The sequence below is a fragment of the Cervus elaphus genome, chromosome 5 (assembly GCF_910594005.1).
Source record: "Cervus elaphus chromosome 5, mCerEla1.1, whole genome shotgun sequence".
NCBI classification, from domain to species: domain Eukaryota; kingdom Metazoa; phylum Chordata; class Mammalia; order Artiodactyla; family Cervidae; genus Cervus; species Cervus elaphus.
Window position 1 is genome coordinate 99331029 of NC_057819.1, and position 11820 is coordinate 99342848.

General features: G+C 48.0%; 1 protein-coding gene across 3 annotated transcripts; it reads left to right on the forward strand.

The window, feature by feature from the left end:
• The first annotated feature begins 998 nt into the window (after positions 1-998).
• LOC122694625 (polyunsaturated fatty acid (12S)/(13S)-lipoxygenase, epidermal-type-like) lies at positions 999-10160 on the forward strand. 3 transcript variants are annotated; one of them, XM_043903586.1, is made up of 15 exons: positions 999-1020; positions 1239-1404; positions 1799-2000; positions 2189-2270; positions 2355-2477; positions 2989-3092; positions 3235-3395; positions 4204-4347; positions 4443-4652; positions 7517-7603; positions 8069-8238; positions 8360-8482; positions 9072-9171; positions 9279-9446; positions 9539-10160. In XM_043903586.1, the coding sequence occupies exons 1-15, from the start codon at positions 1007-1009 to the stop codon at positions 9716-9718; spliced, it is 2034 nt and encodes a 677-aa protein (XP_043759521.1). In that variant the 5' UTR covers positions 999-1006; the 3' UTR covers positions 9719-10160. The 3 variants fall into 3 exon arrangements, with proteins under 3 accessions (XP_043759521.1, XP_043759522.1, XP_043759523.1); XM_043903587.1 differs by lacking the exon at positions 2355-2477; XM_043903588.1 differs by lacking the exons at positions 999-1020; positions 1799-2000; positions 2189-2270; positions 2355-2477 and having other exon boundaries at positions 1067-1404.
• The last annotated feature ends 1660 nt before the right edge of the window (positions 10161-11820 follow it).

The following is an 11820-nucleotide window of genomic DNA, read 5'->3' on the forward strand; positions in this document are numbered from 1 at the left end:
CCTTCTCCACAGTATCTTCCCAACTCAGGGATTGAACCCAGGTCTCCCACATTGTAGGCAGATTCTTTACCAGCTGAGCCACAAGGGAAGCCCAAGAATACTGGAGTGGGTGGCTCATCCCTTCTCCAGGGGATCTTCCCAACCCAGGAATCAAATCAGGGTCTTCTGCATTGTAGGCAGATTCCTTCCCAACTGAGCTATGAGGGAAGCTCGCCAGTAGTTATACATTTATGACTTCATTTTTATTTTATTTTTTTAATGACTTCATTTTTAAATGTTTACATATGTCTGTATGCTTTTTGATTCTCACTTGATCCAACTATTCTGATTAACTATTGCAGCAGAGGAGATGGAAGCAGGGTTTAAGCAAAAAGTGGATTCAAAACCTTTTTGTTCACAGTGGAACAGGACGTCCAGGGAAGAGATAAGTGGACTGGAGAGAAGGAGTGCCTTAGACGGGTGGATAGAAATGAACATCCAAAGAAGGAATCTGCAAGGGATTTGTACCTGGGACAGCAGTGGTCCTTAAAGAGGCTTCGGAGAGCAAAGATTAGGAGGTGCAGGGTGGGGATGGAAAACTGGCTGCAAAGGGAATGTGTTGATGGGATACATTACAGGTTCTCCATCTACAGTGTGGCCCCAAGGAGCCCAATTCAGGGGAAGTCCAATGGAAGCTTCAGGACTAGACTTGAAGGGGAATTCCAAACTATCTCCTCTTGGCTGAGGAGTCTGGACAACAAACTCCTCTGTTTCACCTGTCTGGCATTATCTCATCCTCGAAAAACTGCCAAGATGGTTAACTCACTCTTCACTGAAAACACCCCCACACTTCAAATGATCCCACCTCCTTTATCTCTCCTGCCTGTTGATCTTATTTATTCACCAAAATTGGGTGGGCATGACAGGCAAACAGCGATGACACTGTTTAGCTGCCATCATCCGCAGGCTGGTGTGTGTGTTCAACTCCTAGCTGACAGTAGAATTAGCATCAGGGAGTGCTTGCCAAATGCATAAGGGTGGGTGAGTTTTGCTCTCTTTTGCTCACCTGCCTGAGCTTCTGTGAGAAACCCTGCGGGCAAAGAGCAGCCGACAAGACAGGGACCTGCACATCTGAGGGCCAGACGAACCAGTGGGTGTTAGGTGGGGACCCTGAAACCAGACACAGAGACACTGGTCTGGGTGTGGTTTCCTCGGGGGGCTGGGCCTCAGATTCCCATAAATGGCTTATTTTCCTTCAGGTCCCCCATCCCAGGTCCAAGTCCGGGCAAGATGGGCAAATACAGGATTCGCGTCGCCACCGGAGACTCGCTCTTGGCGGGCTCCAGTAACCTGGTGCAGCTGTGGCTGGTGGGCGAGCACGGGGAGAAGGACCTGGGCAAGATACTGCGGCCGATACGGATCAGGGTTAGTGGAGACGGTGGGGACAGCGGCGGTGGCGGAGGGGCGCACATGGCGGGGGTGGGGGGGGGACGCTGGGGCCTCGGCAGCGAGGGACCCCTGGGCATCTGGGGAAGGAGGTCGGGCACGGGTGGGGTGCCAGGTAGCAAAAGAGAAGGCGAGAGGTCTGGGAGAGAAGCGCTGCCCGTCCTTGCCCGGGTGGAGGGGCAGAGAAAAGGAAACGTCTGCCGGCCTGAGTCCCCCTCGGAGTGGCTTGTTCTTCCTCGCCTCCAACCCGGATTCATGTCTCTTCCGGGGAGCGGTCGGAGGGGAAAGAGAGGCCCGGCTTCTCGGAGGGTTCTCTGACCGGCCCTCTCCGAGAGCCCTGCACCCCGCGTCTGAGCGCCGTCCGGTGCTGCAGGAGGTGCAGCTCGAGGTCGAAGTCTCCCTATACCTGGGGCGCCTCCTGCTGGTGAAGCTGCGCAAGCACAAAAGCCTGGTGGGTTTCGACTGGTTCTGCAAGTGGATCGCGGTCCAGGGTCCCGGCACCCAAGGCGAGGCCTTTTTCCCCTGCTACCGCTGGGTGCAGGGCAACGAGATCATCTGCTTGCCCGAGGGCACCGGTGAGGGCAGTGGGAAAACAGGGGGCGGCACCTGGTGGGCTGCATGCTCTGATGTAAGAGGGAAAGGAGAGAGAGATGGAGGGAAAGGGAGAAGGGAAAGGATGGGGCTGAGCAGCTCGGTAGTGGAAGGGGTCCGAGCACGAAGCTATGTTAACCGAGACCCTGTGCTATTGCGACCCTTTCCCCAGCCCGGACCGTCAGGGATGATCCCCAGAACCAGTTTAAGAAACATCGGGAGCAAGAGCTTGAGGAAAGAAGGAAGGTGTACCGGTGAGCCCCAGGAAGCCTTTGATCCCTAACAGATCCCAAGAAACCCACCACCCTACTTACACTGATTCGGTCTTCTTCCTTCAGATGGGGTTTCTGGAAAGAGGGATTAATCCTGCCTATAGCAGGGAATACACAATGGGATCTTCCCAGAAACGAGAGATTTCGTGAAGATAAGGATTTAGACTTCAGTCTCTCTCTAGCAAAAGTGTGAGTGCCAGGTTGTTGCTCTTCAGTTGCTAAGTCATGTCCAACTCTTTGTAACCCCATGGACTGTATGTAGCACATGAGGCATCGCTGTCCTTGATTAACCCCCTGAGTCTGCTCAAACTTTTGTCCATTGAGTCGATGATGCCATCCAACCATCTCATACTGTCACCCTTTTCCCCTCCTGCCCCCAATCCTTCCCAGCATCAGGGTCTTTTCCAGTGAGTCAGCTCTTTGCATCAGGTGGCCAAAGTACTGGAGCTTCAGCTTCAGCATCAGTCCTTCCAATGAATATTCAGGGTTGATTTCCTTTAAGACTAACTGGTTTGATCTCCTTGATGTCCAAGGGACCCCCGAGTCTTCCCCAGCACCACAATTCGAGAGCATCAGTTCTTTGGCACTCAGCCTTCTTTATGGTCCAACTCTTGAGTGCCAGGTTAAGGCTGACATCTTCATCCCCAGATGCAAGGCGGGATTCTTTTCTGAACTTCTTGCACTGGCCTTCTCTCCACAGGTTGAAGGACTTGGCCTTAAAGGGGACATTAGGTCTCACAAATTCTGTAAGAAGACTGGAAGACTTCAATGAAGTATTCCCGAGAGGAAAAACTCCTCTGGCTGGTCAGTTACCTTAACCTCCCCAGACCTACCCACATATTTCTACCTCAGGGATCTGAAAGGAGAGGGGAGAGGGTCGGAGAGTAATAGGGCAGTGACATCAGGAGCTCGGAGCTTACAGCGTCCTCCCACCTGATGTCCTTAGAGCGGGTCCGCAATTCCTGGAAGGATGATGCCCTATTTGGGTACCAGTTCCTCAATGGGGCAAACCCCATGCTCCTGAGACGCTCCACGAGTCTCCCGTCACGGTTGGTGCTGCCTCCGGAAATGGAAGACTTGAAGACACAGCTGGAGAAAGAACTCCAGGTGCTGCGCTTCATCTGTTCACCCACCACCCCTATCATTCCGGTCTCCTTCTCTTGGCCTCATTCTTCTCTTTCCCCTTCCCTCATTTCCTCCCTCAGCACCTGTTTAAGCTACACCCTCCTCCATCTATACTTCAGGGTTTCTCAACTTTGGCACTGATATTTTTGGGTCAGATAACTCCCTGTTGTGGGAGGCTGTGCTGCGCACTGTAGAATGCTTAGTGGCATCTCTGGCACAACCCTCTAGCTGCCAGTAGCATCCCCCAGCTGTCCTCAGGCACTGCCGAACTTCTTCTGGGGGTAACATCTTGGGGTGAGAACCACTGATCTACACCAACTCCTTCTGCTATTACCCCTCTTCCATCTCCACTTGCATCTCTTCTTTCTTCATTAACTACTTCTCAGCCTTAGGGAAGAGCCCAAGCTTTTGGAGGGAAATAGCAAGACAGACTAAACAAAGCCCTGGAGACAGTTGGGGCTATGTTTTTTTGGGGGTAGGGGGATTCAGATCACAGAAATGTACCACATTTGGCTAAAGCCCAAAGGAGGGTGATAAGGGAAGAGTTTTGTGTGGGGGAAGGGGGTACAAGGAAAACCACAAAGTTCACATCAGAGAGCTCCAACTCTGATGAAAGATACTAGACATGGAAACTCTGCATTTAGGGCTTTGGTTATGGGAGCAGTGATTGGCATTTAAGTAAAAGACTTGATGGATAGGGAAAGGAATCAGTCTGACCAATGAGAGAAGGGCAGGTCAGGCCCAGAACTAACGTCAACCCCTTTATCTATCCCTGCTCCCCACCCCCTAGACTGGATCTCTGTTTGAAGCTGACTTCTCCCTGCTGGATGGGGTCAAGCCTAATGTCATCATTTTTAAGCAACAGTATGTAGCAGCCCCTCTGGTCATGCTGAAGCTCCAGCCTGATGGAAGACTCTTACCTATGGTCATCCAGGTGAGAGGACCCAGGTGTCCTGCCCCCAGTCACTGATCTTCCTTAGGGACTTGGACACCCAGGTCCTTAGCCCCCAACTCTCTCTCCTGCTCTAGCTCCAGCCACCTCGGAATGGATGCCCCCCACCTGTGTTGTTCCTGCCTTCGGATCCCCCCATGGCCTGGCTCCTTGCCAAGACCTGGGTCCGGAGCTCTGATTTCCAACTGCACCAGCTGCAGTCACACCTGCTGAGGGGCCACCTGATAGCTGAGGTTATTTCTGTGGCCACCATGAGGAGCCTGCCCAGCCTGCATCCTATCTACAAGGTATTTCGTGCGTGCGTGCTAAGTCACTTCAGTTGTGTCCAACTCTGTGAGACGCTATGGACTGTAGCCTGCCAGGCTCCTCTGTCCAGGGGATTCTCCAGGCAAGAATACTGGAGTGGCTGCCATTTCCTCCTCCAGGGGATCTTCCCGACCCAGGGATAGAACCCGCGTCTCTTATGCCTCCTGCGTTGGCAGGCAGGTTCTTTACCACTAGCGCCACCTTTCAGCATCTCTTAATTCTGCATCTCACTGCCCTTCAGATTTCACACTCCCAGACTCTGGAGATGTTACACATGATCTTGTGGCATGTTAGGTTAGTAGCAATCTCAGTTTACACATACACACATTTACACAGTGCTATGGAAATGCCTAGGATTAAAGAAAGAGTGAGAATGGGTTTTACAAAGAAATTGAAATTTGGGCTGAGGATGTTGTCGGTTGGATAGTAAGGGGTGGGACATTCCAGTCAGAGAGATCTGTGGAGGTACATGGATGATGACTGATATCAGGTGTGACTGGGTGTGAGTGATCGAAGTGCTGGGTAGGAGGAAAGGGAGGTGGGAGAAGATGAGGGAGATAGCCCTGTTACTTCGTGGGGAGAAGAATTAAGAGCTGTGCTTGAAATGTCAGGAAAGGGAATTCCCTGGTGGCCTAGTGGTTAGGATTTGAGCTTGTACTGCCAAGGCCTGAGTTCATTCCTTGGTTGGGGAACTGAAATCCCACAAGTCATGTGGTGTGGCAAAAAAAAAAAAGTAAAGAAAAGACAAAGAAAAAGTCAGGAAGGCAGTTAGATATATGAGCCTGGAGTTCTTGGAACAGGTCAGGATTAAAGGTATAGATTTCTTTCTTTTTTTCTTTTGTTAGGTAAGAAGTGGCTATATTTTGAGAGAAACACACTCCACAGACAGAGTGTGGGCCATCTTAGAAAGCGAGTGTATAGATTTTACACTGAAGGCTAAAGGTATAGATTTTAAAGTTTTCAGAAAACAGACATATCTAAAGTCATTATGAAGACTAGATTAAGCTGTCTAGGGTTTGTAGCTACAGCAGAGAATTTGACCCAGATATAACTCTAGGGTGTCACAACCCTTATAAATTGAAAGGAGGGAATGAAGTAAGAAAAGGAGCAAGAGGAGAGCTATCTACTGAGGAAGGAGGGAAACAAAAAGTGTGATACCAGAACAGCCAAAATGAAAAAATGTTTCAAGAGAGAGGTGTGATTGTGTCAAATGCTGTTGAGAAGCAAACACAGTTACAAACACAGAAGTGACATTTGGATTTGTTGATATGGAAGTCATTGGTTAATCCACTGGTTAGTCCTATCTCAGGGGAGTGGAGGTGGCAGAAGCCTGATCAGTGTGGGCTGAGCAGAAAAATATCATATGAGGGAGTAGAGACAATACTAGGTGACTCCTTTAAGACCTGCTATGAGAAACAGACTTACAGACTGACAGAACGAACTTATGGTTACCGGGGCAGGGGAGGGGGGAGGGACTAGTTAGGGAGTTTGGGATTGACATGTACACACTGCTAGATTAAAGATGTCCATTGGCAGATGAATGGATAAGGAAGTTGTGGTACATATACACAATGGAATATTACTCAGCTATAAAAAAAGAACACATTTGAGTCAGTTCTAATGAAGTGGATGAAACTGAAGCCTATTATACAGAGTGAAGTAAGTCAGAAAGAGAAACAGCAATACAGTATATTATTAATGCATATATATGGAATTTAGAAAGATGGTAATGACGACCCTATATGCAAGACAGCAAAAGAGACACAGATGTAAAGAACAGACTTTCGGACTATGTGGGTGAAGGCTAGGGTGGGACAATTTGAGAAAATAGCATTGAAACATGTATATTACCATATGTAAAATAGATGACCAGTGCAAGTTCGATGCATGAAGCAGGGCACTCGAAGCTGGTGCTGTGGGACAACCCAGACGGGTGGGGTGGGAGGGAGGTAGGAGAGGGGTTCAGGATGGGGGGACACATGTACCCTGTGGCTGATTCGTGTCGATGTATGGCAAAAAAACAATACTGTAAAGTAATTAGCCTCCAATTAAAATAAATAAATTAATTTAAAACAAAACAAACAACAAAAAAAGATGGACAATCAACAAGGACCTACTGTATAACATAGGGAACTCTGTTCCTTATTATGTGACAACCTAAATGGGAAAAGAATTTGAAAAAGAATAGATACATGTATATGTACAACTTAGTCACTTTGTTGCACACCTGAAACTAATACTTTATTAATCAACTATACTCCAATATAAAATAAAAAGTTTTTTAAAAAAGAAGACTTACTATGAAAGGGGAAGCAAGCAATGAGGATACTGCTAGAGAGTGGTTTAAGTTTAAGCCAAGGGTTTTTTTCTTTAGAGTATCAAATACTAAGTGAGAGAGAGAGGAGAGAGAGAGAACAAGCAGGAGTGACATTCCTAGGGAAGGCAAAGAGGATGTGAGGAGTTTGCGTTGGAAGGCAGTAGAGATACTTTACTGATAGGAATAAGACACAGGTATAAGACAGAATTTCACATGTAGGAAACTTTCTAGTTTTTGTGATGAGAGACAAAGGACTCCTAAAATTCTTATATATTACGTGAAACTGTGCAAATAAGTGAACTTCTAAAACCTTTGACCTTGGGTGATCCCAAGAAGACAGTTCCTCATCTTGCTTCTCCCAAATCTTAACCTGACCCAAGACAATCCAACAGGCACTCTCTTCTTTTCATGAAGACCCATCCTCTCCCTGGTTTATTTCCTCTCTCTGGTCCTTTAATCTCCTTTCCACTCATGGCTCCTGGGACCCCTCTTATTTGACTGTGTCCCAATTCTTTCTTCCATAATCAGCTCCTGATTCCACACTTTCGCTACACCATGGAGATCAACGTGCTGGCCCGGAGTAACCTTGTCTCTAAATGGGGAATTTTTGATCTGGTATGGAGAGGGATGGGTAAAGAGGGAGGAGGGTACAAGGATGAAGGAATTCACTAGCTCATTCCTCCCTGAAGCTCTGTGTCCTCTACCAAAGGTCTCCCCCTGATCTGCCTCACGCCTGAGTAGCTTCCTTCATAAAGGGGCCTGAGGAGGGCCACTGGGCTTGAATCTCCTGACCCTGACTGCCATTCCCCTCGGCTGACATGTGCTGTGTGCTTAGTCGCTCAGTCATGTCCTACTCTTTGCAACCCATGGACTGTAGCCCTCCAGGTTCCTCTGTCCATGGAATTCTCCAGGCAAGAATACTGGAGAGGATTGCCATGCTCTTCGCCAGGGGATCTTCCCAACCCAGGGATCGAACCCAGGTCTCCCACATTGCAGGCAGATTCTTTACCATCTGAGCCACCAGGGAAGCCCTCAGCTGACATGGCAAACACCAATTTATCTGCTGTGGGTTGCCCTCAGGTGGTGAGCACTGGGAGTGGCGGCCATGTAGACATTCTCCAGAGAGCCACAGCTGGTCTGACCTATCGCTCCTTCTGCCCTCCTGACGACCTGGCAGACCGTGGGCTCCTGGATGTGAAGTCTTCTCTATATGGCCAAGATGCGCTCAGGCTCTGGGGAGTCATCAGCCGGTGAGAGCAACATGGACAGGGAAGACCCAGTGGGCCCTCTGGTGAGAACAAGGGGGACTGCAGATCCAGAAGGTCCTAGGCTGGCCATCTGAGACCCAGTGTCTTCTTCCTTGGGGAGCAGGTATGTCGAGAAGATGGTCAGTCTTTTCTACAAGAGTGATGGAGCTGTGAAGGATGATCCAGAACTGCAGGCCTGGTGCAGAGAGATCACTGAGACTGGACTGCAGGGGGCCCAGGACCGGGGGTAAGGCCCAGATCCCTCCCCACTGACCCTGTGTCAACTCACACCCATCTGTCAACAATCCATACCTTTTCACAATACTGTAAGTCACCTTAGGGGAGTTTGGAGGGAAATGGATCATGTATATGTACCCCCTAATCCCTTTGCTGTTCACCTGAAACTCACAAGTTTGTTAACTGGCTATACCTCAGTGCAAAAAAAAAAAGGAAAGTTTAAAGCCAAAAAAATTTAAGACACCCTACCTCAAGACTCAGAGCTTCCTCCAGAAATTCTAATTCTAATCACTCCTGATTCCCCAACCCCTTTCCTTTCTCACCCTCTCATACAGCATTCCCCATCCTCATGCAACTTGCTAAGAGCTTCCTCTGGAACCAAATACATTTCCCTTAGTTATTTTCCCTCACCTTTCCTACCCTCTCTCCCTAATGCCAACATTCATCCAAGCCCATAAACATGTGAACACATACTATGCGTGTACTAGAGGCACAGCCACACACAGGAATTCTTTTCTGTATCCCCAGATATCTTTCACTGCCTGAGATCAACTGTCTCCTGTCCTGGTCTCAAAGCCTCAAATTCTTACCTCACACAGGTTCCCCATCTCCTTAGAGTCCCGAGCTCAGCTCTGCCACTTCATCACCATGTGCATCTTCACATGCACTGGTCAGCATGCTTCCACCCACCAGGGCCAGGTAACCTGTTGTGATCCTCGCCCCCTGGGGCTCCTGGGAGGTAGAAGATAGGGGACCAAATGCCTGGGTCATCAGCCTGAGTTTCTGAGAGGCTCTCCTACCTGCAGCTGGACTGGTACTCCTGGATCCCGAATGGTCCATGCACCATGCAGAAGCCTCCGCCCATCTCCAAGGATGTGACAGAGAAGGATATAGTAGACTCACTGCCCAGTCTGCATCAGGCCCGAACACAGAAAACCTTCATAAAATTCCTTGGCCGACGCCAGCCTGTCATGGTTAGAGATGGATGCCTACGCCCTGGGGGAGAAGGAGCAGTGTTCTTGGCTGAGGGGTCCACGGGCTGAGCCTTTTTGTTCTCCCCTGTCAGGTGGCCTTGGGGCAGCACAAAGAAAGCTATTTCTCTGACCCTGGTCCTCAAGCTGTGCTGAAGCAATTCCAGGAGGAGCTGGCTGCCCTGGACAAGGAGATTGAGGTCCGGAATGCAGGCCTGGACCTGCCCTATGAGTATCTTCGACCCAGCATGGTAGAGAACAGTGTAACCATCTGATGCCTTGCACACATCATTCCCAAACTTTGCCCTCCCTAAATACCCTTTGAGTACCCCACCCTCCTTGGCCACAGCCTCTGGTGAACAGATTGTCCCCTAAGCGGTGGTCAGTGCTCAGGGATGCTACATCACCCAACTCTAGGGAATACATAATGAATCATTCCCACTGAATTTTGGAACTCATCCCTACCCACAGCTGCCCTACCTTAATGTCCACCTAGCCCTACACTTCTTTGTCCTTTGTCCCCGTCTCCTCTTTCTCAAAGAACCTAGTTTGTATATAAATGATATGAAAAGATATATAAAATAAATGAAAAGATTTAATTAAATAATAAAGTTGTTTATGCATGGTGAAGGAAGGAGGTAGGAAAAAAGATCTTAGTTTGTTTCCTGTCCTCTCATTCAGATTCCAAGGAAGAAAAATAAAGATGCTTTCCTGGAACAAAAATTTCTTCCTGTAATTAATGCCTCCTTCAAGGGTTTTCTTAAACCTTTTAAACCTAAATTAGGGAAGTTCTGACTGATTGCCCAAAGCATTTAATACCAGCAGAGTTGTATAAGAAATTATAAATCAGGGTTGAGAGCAGTGTGGAAGAAAAGAGAAGGCAAGGAGGGCCTATTGGTAGAACTGAGAAATCACCAGGGAAAATATACATGTGAAATGTCAAGGGGTTACCCTGGATGACTAGGTCTGTACCTTTGACAGGGGCCAGTGAAATAAATAGGGGCATGTAGGATTTAGAATAGAATCCATTTGAATTCTCCTTCTAGTTGTAGGAAAACACATTTTAAGAAAACAGTCCTTAAAAACAGGAGTTTCACACCCTGGAAGATTCTTCTTGTTCTTTTCCACCTGCATCTGTACAGAGACACATGCGGAAGAGAACAAAAACATCTTCTGTATGAAGAGGACTCTCACCAGAAACATACTGCTAGGGAGCAGATCAAAATTATACTTCCAATATGAGTTTAGAAAAACCTCATGATTTAATCACAACTGTGAAGGAATATCAAAAAGAAGGGGTAAGAAGGGAATTAGCAGAATTATTAGAGAAATGGAAATCGAAACGACAATGAGGTACCACCTCACACTGGTCAGAATGGCCATCATTAAAAACTCTACAAAATCCAAATGCTGGAGAGGGTGTGAAGAAAAGTACTCCTATACTGTTAGTGGAATGTGAGTTGATGCAGCCACTATGGAGAACAGCATGGAGTTTCCTCAGAAAACTAAAAACAGAATCATCACACAATCCAGCAATCTCATCCCTCAACATATATCCAGGCAAAACTCTAATTCAAAAAAGTGCATGCGCACTATTCACAATAGCCAAGACATGGAAACAACTTAAAAGTCCATTAACAGATGAATGGATAAAGATGTGGTACATATATACAGTGGAATACTACTCAGCCATAAAAAGAATAAAATAATGCCATTTTCAGCAACATAGATGCAACTAGAGATTATCATACTAAGTCAAGTCAGGAAGAGAAAGACAAATATCATATGATATCACTTACATGTGGAATCTAAAATATAACACGAATTAACCCATTGATGAAACAGAAACAGACTCACGGATACAGAGAACAGATTTGTACTTGCCAAAGGGGAGGGTTTTGGGGAAGGGGGAGGTTGGGGTTAGCAGATGTTAGCTATTATCCATAAAATGGATAAACAACAGGGTCCTACTGTACAGCATGGGGAACTATATTCAATATCCTATGATAAACTGTAATGGAAAAGCATATTAAAAAAGAAGGTATATATGGACCTCCATGGTGGCTCAGTGGTAAGGAATCCACTTGCCAATGCAGGAGACACAGGTTGGGTCTCTGATCCAGGAAGAACCCACACGCTGCAGAGCAACTCGGTCCGCGCACCACAATACGGAGCCCCTGCTCTAGGGCCCGGGAGCCACAACTACGGAGCCGCTGTGCTGCGACTCCGGAGGCCGCCCTGCCCTAGGGCCAGAGCCCCGCAACAAGAGCAGTCACACAGCTAGGAGCGTGCGCGCCACACTAGAGTAGCCCCCGTTCACCACAACTAGAGAAAAGCCCGAGTGCACAATGAAGATCCAGCACAGCCAAAAATAAAC